Consider the following 15,736-nt stretch of genomic DNA (forward strand, 5'->3'; position numbering starts at 1 on the left):
AATACAAAGCACCTTGAGGCAACTTTTGTTGTGGTTTTGAGCTGTATAAATAAAATTGAATTGAACAATGCGAGAGACTTATTATACTCTACTACATCTCATATACTGATGAGGTGTGCTCAGTAACTCACTCAATTCTAGAACCAACCTTTGGTGCCCCCCCCCCCCCCAAAAAAAAAAACAAACAAAAAAAACAAAATACAAAAAAAACATTCACGTTGTCTACTGTGTGTCACTACCTATGATGGATTCCCCAAGGCATTTGCAACTGCCTGAATTACTTCAATAACAAGTTACTAAGTGACTGGGTTTTTTACAAACACTCATTTCACAATCACACTCCCCTTTGTTTCCCCGAGGAAAGATTAAATGCAATGATGGTAGAATTTTGATGACGGCACAATTGCTGGACAATTACTGTGTGGTATTAAGCAAACTTACTATTCCTTTAATGACTGTGGATGTAATATGCATTGAGTAAAACAATAATAAAGTGGACACAATAATCCTACTGTCACTGTATTTGTGTTTCAGATTCTGATTTAATCTTGATTGTTTATTGTTATTCCTGGTTTTGGTTCTCTTTATTTCTTGTGTACTTAGTGATTGTAGTCCTTCCTCCTTAGTATTTATGTTAGCCCGTGTTTAGTCTCTGTTCCCACGTCTACTCAGTGCTTTTCCCATGTCCCATGTTTCATGCCCAGTCACCCTTGTCCCTATGTTCCCGGTGTCTCCCCATTCACTGTGTTAAGCTTCCTTGTCCTGTGTTCAGTGTATTCAATTTTGCTTCCTCCCCGTCTTGTTATCATCATCATCATCATCATTTATTTATTTATATAGCACTTTAAAAACACACCTGGTAGATCAAAGTGCTGTACAATACTAATATGCACATAGTAATAAAACCAGACATATCAATAAAATTAAAAATAATGATAAATATCAGTTACCCACAGAGTTAAAAGCCAGAGAATAAAAATAGTTTTTTTTTATGTCAGATTAATCCCAGCTGTGTTTCCCTCCTGTTTCCATTCTCTTGTTTCTCCCCTGTGTATTTTAGCACGGTGTTTTCCTCTGCCTGTTGTCATGTCGTACCCTCTCTGTGCTGTATGTTTCCTCCTTGCTCCTGTGTTTGCTTTCTCATCAGCTCTTAGTTTTCTAGTTTCTTTGATTTCTAGTTTCTGGTCTCCTGAGTTCCTACTGAGCTCCCGGTTATCATGTTTTCTTTCTTGTATCTGTTTCTACATCCTGCCTGCCACAGCACAACCTTGACACCTACTTTACAACTTTTGTGAACAGCTCATTCTGCTCAAAAGCATCATGGAAATCACCCAGTTTTTTTCTGCAGAGACGTACTGTAAGGCAGGCCCCCTCCTGTGTAGATCTTTGATAGATGTTGTTTCATTTTAACAATAAAGATCACTGTGTTTTTTTGTGATGTTTTCTGATGCACCGTAACTTGATATACTTATAAATTTAAAAATGGAAAAGCAAATCACATGAGGGAGACAGGACTTAGGTGTTTTGGTTTTAATTGGTTAACAATTACTCAAGAAAAAAAGAAAGAAATATTCTTGTCATTGAGGATGCCAGTGGATCCAACAGTAACCTGTAAAAACCAAGAACATTTTAACAGTCATACATACATAGATACATACATATGAAAAATGTATATGCTACATGTGCTCACCGTAATCTTGATAACTACGTGCAAAACTCTGTAAATACAGGTATAACTTTAGAGGTCGACAAATACTATTGCATTCAAGCACAAACAAATTTATTTGAGTGGTTAGAGATAATGTCTAAACCGCTCACCTTTCTCTTGACGTGGTGTGACGTTCGCCTGCATGTTATGACAGGCTGCATTTTTCAGAAATATTGCCACCATGTCAGAGCTATTACTGCTGCGAGCTTGAAAGAAAAATAGTTACCGAAAAGTAAGTTAGTCAAGAAAGTTTAGTGTGTGCATTCAGCAGAAAGCTGGAATTGTGTCAAACATTTAAAATAACCAAAGGTTTAAATTTTTATTGTAATTTTTGTCATCTTTAAGATTGGTTCTCTAGTGCAGCGGTTAACACACTTACAGTAATCACTTGGCTGACTTAATATTTCTGACATTTGATTCAAGCACAATGCTTCATTTTGTTTAATCATTTATTTGCATTTAACTTCTAATTCTTTAAAATAGCTTACAATACAGCATGTGTCTATGCAGGGAGTCTTCCGTTCCTTTCTCCTTGTCTAGTGGAGGCTCTATTTCCTGGAAAATGATGCATTCGGAGCATTCGGCCCACTTGCCACTCCATAGTAGGTTCTTGCGCTGTGGCCTTCCTGTAGTAAAATCACAGAAACGAGCAAAGCAGATAATGACTGTGATATCAATTTTCTCTTCTAATGAAACTTCTAATCAAACTTTAGCTTTAAATAGGGTCTCCGTGTAAAAATCTAAATTTAAGAAGCAGAATTCTGTCAGTTTTGAGCTAAAGTGCTGCAGAAAATGCTACTTCAATGGGTCAAATAAACAGAATTCTACAGTGGAAATTGGGCCCTGGGTACATGAAAGCATAGAAAAACAGGGTGACGGGGCTGGTCAGTTAGAAAAGCTAAATCTGATTTTAGTTATCTTGTCAACTCTATTAAGAAATTATTGATTTGTCATTAAAGAAATTGTCAAAAATCCTAAATCACAAAGAACATGGCTGTGACCTAAGGTGGAATAAAATAGTGCATTCAGTAGAGTCCCATTGTGGTTTCCCATTTAATGTGTTATTATAAAAATAGTCCATAACAGGTGGCAGAAATTTTCACTTGTCCCTATAATGTGGCAGGGTTGATTTTTAAACTTTACAGTCATTTCAGGTGCTGAATGTGGGACTTTCTGCCTTTATGCTGTTGCTAACCACTTTTTTGTGATGTAGACTCAATTCACCATCAAATAAAAGGACCAGCACATTTTTAAAGTCATTTCTGGAGCACTGTAGTTATTTGCAGTGTTTATGTTCACTGTCAATTTATTTGTATAGCATGACTTGTTACAGCAAAGGGGATTCACAGGGATGAGAACATAAAGAGTGCCAGTCATGTAAAATTCTCTTTTGGGCTGATAAATACAATACTCTGAAAAGATATTCATCCCATTCCTGATGTCTTTTCTTTTTGCTTTTTTTGCACATGCAGTTTTATTTAGATCAAAGAAACTATAAATTTTTATGGGCATAGACAGCACGAGTTAAACACTGAGAAGAAGCTGTTTATTTTTGCTGTTTTAAAACTAAAAGAAAATGATGACTGACTTTCACACTTTTTGACCAGCTTCGTGTGGATGGGTCAAGACTTTTTTTTATAATTTATGTGTTACAATGAAAACTGTCAATTATATGTGTTTGAAGTAATTACAAGTAATTTATAGAAAACCTTGGTTTCTTTTGCATTACTATCAGACTCGAAGGGCCTATAAATCAAATTCTGAACAGTTCATTCCTATCTGAGGTCTTGTCTGAACTGTTGCCCTAAAATTGAACCCTGAGGAATGTAAGGCCATTGAGGTGAGACAAATGAGTCCTTCCCTCACGAAACAAGCAAAAAAACGAAACAAAAAAACCACCGATTGCAAATACATGCTGCAAATCCCTGTGACATCAGATATGCAAACCCACAGTCTGTTGAACAGGATACTGTTGGTGAAATGGTCACAAATATTTTCCCTTTTAACGGGTAAACACATCATAGAAGCCAGGGGGTTTGTGCTGATGTTAATCACTTTGCTCCTCAAACATGAAACAATCTTTCACAGAAGTGACTTTCACCTTACAGCTCAGTGAACTTTACACTTGTCCTACATTGTTAGGTTCTTTAAAAAAAAAAGGTTATGGTTTGGGTTAAAATTCAGCGGAATACAAGTGGTAGACATGAGCTTCTTCCAAATCACGTTTGGGCTCACTCTTTGAGACGGGTCATTTGTGGGAGTCTGGTTAGAGCTGCTGCTCTACCACATCCAAAGGAGTCAGCTGAGGTGGTTCTGGCCTACTGATCACCACTTAGGTGTTGTGCTTCAAGCATGTCTCAGTCAGAGTCACAGTCAGAGAGACTTTATTTATCCCCAAGGGGCAATTAAGATAGATACTTTGCCAACCGCACATACAATACACAAACATCACATTGGGGAGACAGGTCAGGCTAGCAATGGACGGTCGACCGCACGAGCAGCGACCCGATCCGAAACAATGGAAAGTGCACAACACGATGAAAGACAAACGAACTCCCCCCCAGACTGAGCTCCAACGGGGAGATCAGTTTAATAAAAAAACACCTCAGCACATGACACATGAATCATCACATCTCACAACATAGAAGACATAAGCTTTGAAGGCGTTTGGAGGGGGTGGGGGTGGGGGGAGAGTGTAGGTCTCTGTCAGTGTACATGCGTATGTGTGCGTGTGTCCGTGTTCAGCTGACAGAAAGTGTCCCTTCACTCGGTTAGGCAAAAGTCAACAATCTTCGGTCGACGCGAGTGGCCTTGACCAAGGGAGAGGGAGAAGGAGAAAGTGTGACCACCTCCATCAAGAGCCAGGAAAGAGAAAAAAAGAAAAAAATAAATGTCTGACCAGGAGGAGATCCCCTGTGGGTGTATGAAATGATCATTTGAGGCTGATGTTACGGCCCCTGGCCTTGGAGGAAGTGGGCCGGCCTCCCTGTAGGGAAACCCAAGTGTGCCAGGACCTACAGACGATTGGCTGGCTGTTGAAATGTGATGCTCCAGGGACCAATGAGTGACTGATTGTACCCACCTGTGACTACAAAAGGCTGAAGAACTTTCATTCAGTGGACACTGCTTTGGACTGAATGTGCAGGTTGTCCCTCAAACTTCTGTCTTTGTACCATGCTTGTTGAACTCTGTTTAAGGTGTGGAATTTTGCCTGAATAGCCTTCAGTCGTATTCCTGCCTGTGAGGCTAGACCTAATTTGTACCTGTACACAAGAAAGTTCTTTTGTGTTGGCCAATTGCCTTGTGGTTTGCTATCAGTTTTCATTTCTGACTTTTTTTGTAATAAACCTTTTTCTTAAACTGATTCCCTCCGTGGTGGCCTCATTTATGTTACCTTCCCTGTTGCCTAGCAGAGCCGGGACATAACGGGATAGTTAAAGAAAATCTTGGGGTACCAGGGTAATGAACAAACATTAAAGTCCACTTTACAACAAGTGTTATTACCCAGATCTACCAATGTCCACAGCTGCTTTGGGGAAATACAGGGTTTAGTGGTATGCCCAAGGAGATTTCAACAATTGAAGGAGCCTAAACATCTGACCTACTGCTGCTTCAACAACTGTGTCACCAAATGATGTGACACATAATGAAAAACAACTTGTGAAGAAATGAAAACTAGGTCAGTGCAGCTGTTAAAAGTTATTTAACATGATATGCCACAGTGCCACAGCAGGTGGTTAGATAGGCACACATTTTGCCACTTTTAAAGGGCAAAAAAGTCCAGCTGTAAAGGCAGGAAGTAGTTGATGATGATGGTAATCATTTTGGTACCATAGTTGCAGATTACCACCCACATCATTATACTTGTTGTCATGGTCCTGGGTCATTCTGACCCAGTATTCTTTGTTTCCTTGTGTTTCTGTAGACTGTGAAGTTCATTTGTTGTTTTTGGAGTTATTCTATCGGTCCTAAGTTGTTTAGTTTAGTTTATCATCATGTCTGTGCTCTCCCTCGTGCTCCTCAGTGTTTTTCTCTTCCCCTCTGGTCTGCGTCTTTGTGTATTTCCTGTGTTATTGTGAAGGTCTGGGCTCGTCATGTCTGATTACTCCCAGCTGTGTTCTCCTTCTGTGTCTTATTCCTACGTTATCAGCTATGTGTATTTAAGCCTTGTATTTGCCTCTGTTAGTTGCTGGTTCTTCTGTGATGTCTCCCCGGGTCTCCCCGTGTTCCGCTGCATGTTATCTTGTGAGTTTTGGCTTCAGTTTCATGTGTTTAGGTTTTCCCAGTTTAGTTATTTCTTAGTTCCTGTCCTCCCCATCTCCACTTAAATAAACTCACTCCTCATCCCAACCTCTGCCTGAACATCTGCCGACACAGCAGTGACACTTTTTTAGGTTTGTTTTTTTGAGTTGGCCACTGCATGACAGCAAGCTCCACACTTTCCAAACAGTTAGCGCACACAGGCCTAAACAGAGGCACTCATGGTCAAAGTGCAAACTGACTCTAACTGTAGAAAAACATTTAAAATATGAAACAAATGCAGATTCTAATCTGCAAACACATAAAAATGCAAAAACAAACGCTCTTCCAATCAATCATTACACAATGGACAACAAAATACAGTCCTCAGTGCAAATCAGTGCACCATTGCTCGTCATTGTAGCCAGTTGTCAACTTTCTACATAGCCTGGACCAAATCTTCTGGCAATGAACTGGATGCAGAATCAGAAATGCTTTGATTCAGAAATGGGCAATATGCTGGGAGGAACTGCATCATCATACGAGGGTGTACTGCAAACCGCTTATTGACAAGGTGAGAGTGGTGCAACACCACATTCTCCAAAATAATTACAAGATTGGCATGACCGGCCTCAACAGCCGTCTCTCCTCAGGTGGGATCAGCTTCTCACAAAGTGCGTTCAGGAATGTTATGAGGCGCTCGGTGTTGTACGGGACAATAGTGGGGATATGGCATAGGACACCATCACTGGGGGTGGCAGCACGCACGGTTATGTTGGCGCCCATCTGTCCTGAAACGGTGAAAGTGGGGCTGTACCCAGTGGGGTTCTTTCCACATCTCCTCTTTTACAACATAAATGGAGACATGATGTGCCCCCAACTTCAAGCCCCATTATTCTCTCAGTAAAAAAGGGCAAAATTACAATGAAAGGTGTCTCCAGTTGACTCTAACTGTATGATATGACAAGGCATTACACTATAGTAATATTTCCACATATTTTCATCTGGCCTCCTTCACAGCATCAGAGTTCCTTTGAAATGGAACTGCTGCTTCATTTCCACATGGTTACTTCTTAGGACGCGGTCAGTGGTGGTCAGGCTTATGGCATTGTAACGACCATGTTCACAACATGCAGAGGATGGCAGCCTTTGGATTCTATAAAGATGTATAGTAAGTTGTAATGGGAATGAGGAAACAGTTACATAAAGTATATCACTGAAGATATCTCTGTATATACTGCACAGCAATCTGTTCTCCCGTCAAAAAATTCTGACAACGAATGCAGCAGTGTTTCTGTCTAGAACAAACTGTCTTTGTCCAGCCTTTAAGTAAAAGGCCATGATTGATAACATGATCAACAACAGCTGCCCAAATTTCTTCTGAAACTTGGGCCTTTCCAACTACACCTGCACCCCTCTACCTCTTACTCTCACTCTCATCTGCCTCAGACCGCCTCCATCCGTGCTGGTAAAGAACAACACAGACGTGCCACCTTTTAAGTCCTGCAGACTGAAGATTATTGTGATGGCTCTTGGCGAAGGCGGTCACACTTTTCTCCTGCTCTCCCTTATCTTCCCTGCTTAGCTTCTTATGTCCTTGTCTTGTCTTGTGTTTTTACTTTTCCCTGAAACACTCTCCCACAGTCTGTTTCTAAAACCTAAAAGAGAATTATGGATTTGATCAACTGGTCCCTGAATGCTATTGACACCCTTTTCTCAACGAGAAGTCCGAGTGTCCTGGAGGTACTTTCCCTGCCGGATACACGATGGACGGGTGGCAGACATGGAGGGTCGTGTGCCTGGCGGGACTGTCGATCGAGGACGCTGAAGATATCTACCTATTCGGAACCATGATAACAGGGTTCTTTCTGATCGGAGCTGCTTGGCCCTGGCTTATTAAGAAAGCGGAGCCGGCTGTTCAACCCCCCCCAAGGCTGCTCGCTGGGATTGAAACGATGGGACGAGGTGCGACTTCTCAGAATGGGCTCACTGAGTGCAGCATGGATAAGATCTTGGAGAAGCTTACGGCTGTTGTGAATACTCAGAATAAATTGGATCACATCTTGGAGCAGCTCACTGCGGTCGTGAGTTCTCAGAATCTGCTCTTTGAGCACAAGAATGACAAGACCGCGGAGCGCAAGTTTGATAACATCATGGAGAAGCTCGCGGCTCTCCAACAGGAGATGGAGAGACCAGTGTCGGACTGTTAAGAACAGCTTGAAATTCTCATGAGTTGTTTGCACTAAAGAAAAACCACCATCATAATGTGGCTATCCCTTTGGTGCCAGCTGTGGTCTCAAGGCTGGAGCCGAACAAAAACTCCTTGATAACGACTGTGTTTAGACTGTTCTTCCCACTCCATGCAAGGCCACCTGGGTTGGCTGGCAGTCTGTTTACTTAGCCTGGCAGGGCAAGGGACACTGTCTCAGCTGAACTATGGACACGCACACACATACACTTACACTGATAAGCACTCACTCATCCCTCCTCCCCTTCCAAACGCCTTCGACGCTTCGACATTTCTGTGCTTTCTGTGAGAAGGAGGTTTTTTTTGTTTCCTGTTCTCATGCTGTCCTCCTATAGAAGCCCAGCATGAGCAGAGGTCTCTTTTTTCCTCTTGTACTTTTCCCATTGTAGTGGACACTTCAGTGTTTTTCTGTAATGCAACCGTTCTCTGACTTGTATCCCCATGTGATGTCTGTGTTGTGTGTGTAAGGTCGGGGGGCGGGTTCATTCCACTGCAGGGCAACCTGCCACTGCATGTGGCGAATAAAATTTGAACTTGAACTTGGAGTGTCAAACAGGTGCTTTAGGGGTTTCATACATATTTCTGTTTGGTTACTACAGCTAAAACAGTGGGGTTTGGACTACTTGAATCACATCTGTAATAACTGTTTTGCAGTCTGGTGGGAAAATGTGTCAATTCAGTGAAAAAATTGTTAACATACTTGCTCTGCTGAGATAGTGATGTTAAAAACTGAGTGGATCCCAGTTTTTTTAGGCAGGTCAATGCAATCAAGAAAAACTGTAATATTTTAGAATGAGATCGAGTTGTTTGATACTTTAATCCACTTAACCCAGTATTCTCAAGCATCTGCATTTAGTAACAGAGTTAAGACGGACTTTTGCGAGATCTTGCAAAAGTCCGTCTTAATTTTTTTTTCTCCCGTGTCCCCTGTGGGGCTCCGTACAAACGTAAGGAGTGTAAAACTATGTGTCAAATTTTAGTGGGACTGTAAGAAGTTCTGCATTTGCAGGAGCAAAATTTGACAGTTGGCTGGTATGATACGCATTCTGTGTACTGAATTGTTCTTTGCATGTATGTGTATGTGTGTGTGTGTGTGTGTGTTCATGTTAGATAAGCAAAGCTGTGACACAGTGAGTGAACTGTGTAGCTGGGTCATTGATCGTTATGGTGATAGCACAGACAGGAGTGTGCAGAGCATTACTGCACGCTGCTATCTGTTTTGATCTAACTTTTGAATTTTCAAGTTGACTTGACGTCTGTGTTATCTTTTACTATAAACTTTCTACAAAACAAGACTAATGATTGACGGCTAAATTTGAATATCAGTAATTTAATTTGCAAAACGTAATAAATGTACTTTTGTCTGTCTAAAGTAAAACAATTATATCAACACAGATTTAATTGAGAATTTCAAATAATGAAAATGTGTTTGCGTATTCATCTAAAACATTTATCCATCCATCCATCTTCTCCCATTTATCTGGGGCCAGGTTGCAGGGGCAGCGGCCTAAGCAGAGAAGCCCAGACGTCCCTCTCCCCAGCCACCTCCTCCAGCTTGTCCAGTGGAACACGAGGCGTTCCCAGGCGTCTGCCCCGGGGCCTCCTCCTGGTGGGACATGCCCTGGAGACCTCACTCAGGAGGTGCTTAGAGGCATCCTTGTCAGATGCCCGAACCACCTCAAGTGGCTCCTTTCGAAATGAAGGACCAGCAGCTCTACTCTGAGCTCCTCCCGGATGGCCGAACTGCTCACCCTATCTCAATCACCCTTCCAAGGAAGCCCATTTCTGCCGCTTGTATCCGTGATCTCGTTCTTTCGGTTACTACCCACAGCTCGTGACCACAGGTGAGGGTAGGGACCTAGATCGGCCAGTAAATTGAGAGCTTTGCTTTTACACTCAGCTCTCTCTTCATCACAACAGACCAATATAGCGTCCAGATCACTGCAACTGCAGCACCAATCCGTCTGTCAATCTCCCGCTCCCTTCTCCCGTCACTCCTGAACAAGACCCCGAGATACTTAAACTTCTCCACTTGTGGGCAAGAACTTGTCCCTGACCCAAGTGGGCACTCCACCCTTTTCCGGCTGAGGACCATGGCCTCAGATTTGGAGGTGCCGATTACAAAGCGAGCTGGAGGCCCTCACCCGATGAAGCCAACAGAACCACATCATTCACAAAAAGCAGAGATGAGATCCTGAGACCACCGAAGTGAAAGCCTTCTGCCACTTGGCTACGCCTAGAAATTCTGTCCATAAAAGTTACGAACAGAATTTGTGACAAAGGGCAGCCCTGGCAGGACCCATCACCCACCAGGAACAGTCTGACTTATTGCTGGCTATGTGGACCAAGCTCTTGCAACAGTTGTATAAGGATCGAATGACCCGTAGCAATGAGCCAAACACCATTAAAATTAGAAAAGTTAGAAAAAAATTTGTTTTCTTTAACTTCATCAACAGTTCTGCCGGTGTTTTCTTCTTGCCTGCACTGAAATTTTTAAGAAATACTTAGAAAGGGTAATAGAAAGGGTTTCCCCAAACAGATAACAGCAGGACTCTGGGAAGCCGCTGCATAGTTTGTTGCTGTATTTGTTGTCAGTTTGTTTATTCTTTTTTATTTATGAGCACAAAGTTACCATCTTAAAAATCTAACTTACTTTGACCTGTGGAAACCCATATTTACTGTGTGTATGTGTGTATTATAAGCGTCTGTGATGGTGCTGCAGATACCTTCCAGTTCCAAATCATTGCTCTCAAGATTTATATGATAGGTCCAGGTCTGCTTTATGCAGTTATCCCCCCTGAAAAACAGTGAACATGGCAATTTTTATAAATGCAAGTGAAACATAGAAGAAAGACTTTCGTTTCATTCTGAAACATGCACTGACGACTGTTACATTTTCTACACATCACTTCCCTAATTCTAGTATCTATTTGTGCTTGTGGGGTTTCTTGTTTCTGTTAATTTCTCCTGTTCTGACCATTCCATCAAGCAGTTTCACGCACGTGTTTATCCATTTCGTCAAACTCCAAAATCAGGAACACTCCACTGGAACATTTCTATTTTTTAACTAACTTGAAAGTAAGTAAAGTTTATTTCACTGTAATCAGAATCACAAAGCGCTGAACAGCAATTACAATGCAATATAAACAAAGAACCATATTAAAAACAGAATTTAAGGTTAAAAAACAGATAACAAAAGAATCTCAGCACAAGGTTGGATTAGAGAAAGACTCCACAGAGTCAGCTAAACAGAACTACAGTGGTAAACTGTTTCAGAGCCTCGGTGCCACAGACTGAAAAGCTCTGTCCCCCTTAGTCTTTAGCCTTGGATGAGGGACAGCTAATAAAGTTTGAGGTTGTGAGATAGCAACCAGCAGTGTGTTTGAGGAAAAAGTTGAGATAAATAGTCTGGAGTTTGTCTATTTGCTTATCTGTATGTAAGTGTGAGGATTTTAAAACTTCTAAAATCAAGTGGGAGCTGATGTAAAGGAAATAAAACAGGGGTAATGTGAGCTTGCTTCCCAGAATGTGTCAGGAGTCTGGCTGCAGCATTCTGAATTGCAGGTGTGACAGAGGTGATTTGTCTATGCCCGTAAAGAGGGCATTACAATAATCTAAGTGCAATGACACAAGTGAATGAGCAGTTGTTGCATTTCACAGGAGGAAACTATAGCTCACAGCTTAGAAATGTTCTGTGCTGTTAAGCTGACGTGCTTTTTCGGGATACGATTTTATTAAATAATTGTGTGCATCACATGTTTCAACTTGCTTTGATGCAGGTGATTTCACAATTTCACAGGTGATTTCATTTAGCTTCAATGTCCAGAGCAGGGGTAGGCAACCCCAGGCCTCGAGTGCCGGTATCCTGCAGGTTTTAGATCTCACCCTGGGTCAATACACCTGAATCAAATGATTAGTTCATTACCAGGCCTCTGGAGAACTTTAAGACAAGTTGAGGAGGTCATTTAGCCATTTAAATCAGCTGTGTTGGATCAAGGACATCTAAAACCTGCAGGACACCGGCACTCAAGGCCTGGAGTTGCCCACCCCTGGTCCAGAGAATATCATTGAAGTGGGTTATTTATGCTTTTCATTATTTGCATTCATATACACTCACAGGCCACTTTATTGAGTATAGCATGATTTTATTGTGCTGGACCCCTTTTTACCTTCAGAGCTGCCTTAATTCTTTGTGGCATAGATGAGTCCTCAGAGACTTTGGTCCATAGTGACACAATAGCATCACAATTGCTGCAGATTTATTTACATCCCAAAGGTGCTGTGTTGGATTGAGATTTGGTAATTTTGTGAAAGGCCACTAGACTGCAGCGAACTCATCATCATCATGCTCACTAAACCAGTTTGAGCTGATCTGAGCTCAAACACAGTGTGCTATCCTGAGGCCTTCCCCAAACCACAGCCTCAATTCACCCTCTTCAGCTTTTCTGCCATTATCTACTAGAAACACTGTCAAACCTAAATGTTGTCTGCAGTAACTGAGACTCATCAGACCTCAACATCTTTCCAGTTTTCTATTACCCAGTTTTTGTGAGCTTGAATTTTAAACTTAGCTTCACATTCAGAAATTCTCTTCTGCATACCCTTTGAGTTTTGCAAGAACATTTCATTTTTTCCCTTACATCAAGTTATTTTATCATTATTATTATTATTATTATTATTATTATTATTAGTGAAAAAAGAAAACTGGCATACTGTACTTGCGGGGATCAACAGTCACTTATGGGGACAAAATGCTCGTCCCCATGAAGACATTTTCAGACTCAAAATGTGGTTTTAATGTCAGGGTTACAATTAGGTTATGGTTAGGTTTAGGCTAAGGTATAGGGTTAGGGGTTCATTTGTAATGGTTAGGGTTAGGGTATGCAGTTATGGAAAGCATTATGTCAATGAGATGTCCCAACAAAGTTATCCAATCCAATTTTATTTATGAAGCACTTTAAAATACCCAGCACAGGACCAAAGTGCTGTGCAGAAAATAAGTTGAAAAAAATAGAATAACAGAAAACAGGAAAAATAAATAAATAAAACACATAATACATAAAAATTAAAACAGCCCTATATTAAAAAAGAAAACAAGATAAAACAGCATAGAATCAACTAAAAACAACTAAAATAAAAACCAACATCTCATGTGGTGTCAAAGGCCAGAAAGAAATGAAAGATATGAAAATGTGTGTGTATGTGTGTGTGTGTGCTTGAACTTGCTGCCTCACATGCGCATGTGTCCAGTCAGCAGCAGTGTGTCGTTTGCTCTTTCCTCCATGGTGAACACAATGTTGTCCAGCACTCTGAACTTCTGGATGTCCGCCTCTCTGTGACTGACTGCAGCTTTAAAGTACCATGTCCCCAGATGCTGCAACAGACACACACAGAGTGTGACATGACAGTGCGGGGTAGCAGTAACTGTATGAGAACGAAAGCTATTTAAAATAGCCCACGTCAGAAGACCACTTATGGAAAGACCAGAGGGAGTAGGAAGTGCATCTTTGTGGTTGTATTTAATATTTATCTCGGTAAATCTCTCTGCAGTTGTAGTAAGTGTGAAATACCAATCCTGTACAGATAAGATGCACTTAACCAGAACATTACGCAATAAGGTCAACAGTAAATCCCGTCGCACTGAGGTTATCATAAAAAAACCCTCAGACCAGTGAGGGAAGTGCCTTTGGTATTTTCATAACGGTAAATCTAAACCTCTACCTTTGATTTTTACTCTCACCTTCTGCCGGTCGATCGCGTTCACAGACAGCATCTCAGGCTCCAAGCAGGGAACGATGGTCTGATACAACAAAGTGTACAAAGACAGAACAAGAGAGAAGACTTCTTTTAACATAGCTGCAGTCTAAGTCAACACTTTGTAGTAATCCTGATCAAAATGCCCGGAAACTCCCAGGATTGTCTCTGAATGTGTGCAATACTCCAACAGACCACTTTATCAGTGTGGGTGGAGGTAAATTATTAATCTGCACAGCAGCATTACCCCTGAACTTTAAAGGTAAATAATAGGTTGGAAATGGGATGTTTGCATCCATGAACGTAAAACTTCAGCGTCAGGATAAAATACATTTATAGGAAACTGAAACATTTATTCTCACAGGTAGTCTTACTCATCCAACATTTTCTGAAAGGAATAAACTCGCTAAAAACTCACCATCACTGACTCATCATCATATGTAGGAGGTGTTTGTGGCTATTTCTAAACTGGAACCAACCAAATTTTCTCACAAACATAACAAACAACAACCCCAAGTTTTAACTTTGTTTGTGTTCATCCTGCCCCGCGTCCCACACCTTCTGTCAACACACACACACTAGGAATCATTAACTTCCTGTTTCGTCTTCCCATACTAGGTTTGGGAGAACTAAATTACTGAATTATTAAGAATCACACACGGCTCTCTCAATCAGGTTTGCTTCTGATTTAAAAAAAAAAAAAGTCAAGAAAACAATTGTATCAAAAAACAAAGAATATTTAGTTTAAGGCTATTAACAAAACAATAATCAATAAATAACAAAACTACGCAAACATTCCCTGTAAATGACCAGTTTTAAAGACTATGAATAATTGCCAAAATATTTTGAACAGCTAATTGAATAACTGACCGTTTCATGTCTCATGTATGAAGAAGTCTCTGCTGTGTGTTCATTTGAATTCTGCTTAGAGCTGTGTTCCACACCTGCTTCCACACGGTGGAGTTGTTACACCTGAATAACTTGCTCCACATGATTCACACTTCAAAGTAAATAAGGAAATTTTTTTCCTACATCAAAAATCACATCACATTAGTTTCATTCCAATTTGGGGTTTTTTTTGCATATGGTTACATAATTGTGATCAAATTATGTGTGATGATAAACTATAATGAGTAGAGTATAAAAACAAGTCAGTTAAACTTCTGGTCAGTTTGGGGAATTTTTAATCGGGTTCAGCCGCTTTGGTGTTAATGAAATTAAATGCAGGTGCACTAGAGGGAAAACAATGAGAAAGACCCAAAACAGGATTGGTTTTAAGGGTGGAGGACATTTCTCCCTCTGCATCTTTTCTGACTGTTTTTACACTAGTCTAGCTTTTGGCTAGGGTCACTGTCACTACTGGTAGCAGGAGGCAATACAAGGATCCTACAGAGTTGTAAGTTAATAAGTACACTAATGCAGTGGGCTCTGGGTTCTTCCTGGAGCACAACAATGCACAACCACTTGTTGCAAGAGTATGTAGGCAGCTCCTGGTGGATGAAAGAACTGATACCATTGACTGAGCCCCACACTCACCTGACCTAAGTCAATAGAACACCTCTGGGACATTATCTATCTGACGCTGCCAGGTAAAGCTAATATTATGAGACTTACGATGTAGAAAAACTGATTTTTATTTATTCGTTTTCAAGTGTGAATTATCTGGAGAAAGTTAATTAGGTGTAACAACTCCACCTTGTGGAAGCAGGTGTGTAACACAGCTCTAACTCAATTTCAAAATAACACACATGAACCTCGGTGATAGACTGTCGTTCCTGCTGTGTAAA

At 41.0% G+C, this 15,736-nt stretch overlaps 1 protein-coding gene across 1 annotated transcript; it reads right to left on the reverse strand.

Moving 5' to 3' along the window:
* Positions 1-1,515: 1,515 nt before the first annotated feature.
* Positions 1,516-14,194, reverse strand: apom (apolipoprotein M). The gene is made up of 7 exons (XM_005923636.3): positions 13,936-14,194; positions 13,430-13,569; positions 10,922-10,992; positions 2,197-2,334; positions 1,819-1,914; positions 1,691-1,718; positions 1,516-1,609 (listed from the first exon to the last, which is right to left on the reverse strand). Exons 1-6 carry the CDS (start codon positions 14,047-14,049, stop codon positions 1,705-1,707), a joined length of 573 nt encoding a protein of 190 aa, XP_005923698.1. The 5' UTR covers positions 14,050-14,194; the 3' UTR covers positions 1,516-1,609; positions 1,691-1,704.
* Between the last annotated feature and the right edge of the window lie 1,542 nt (positions 14,195-15,736).

This window comes from Haplochromis burtoni, unplaced genomic scaffold, assembly GCF_018398535.1.
Source record: "Haplochromis burtoni strain Fernald_Lab_line unplaced genomic scaffold, NCSU_Asbu1 Contig_64, whole genome shotgun sequence".
In the NCBI taxonomy this organism is placed as follows: domain Eukaryota; kingdom Metazoa; phylum Chordata; class Actinopteri; order Cichliformes; family Cichlidae; genus Haplochromis; species Haplochromis burtoni.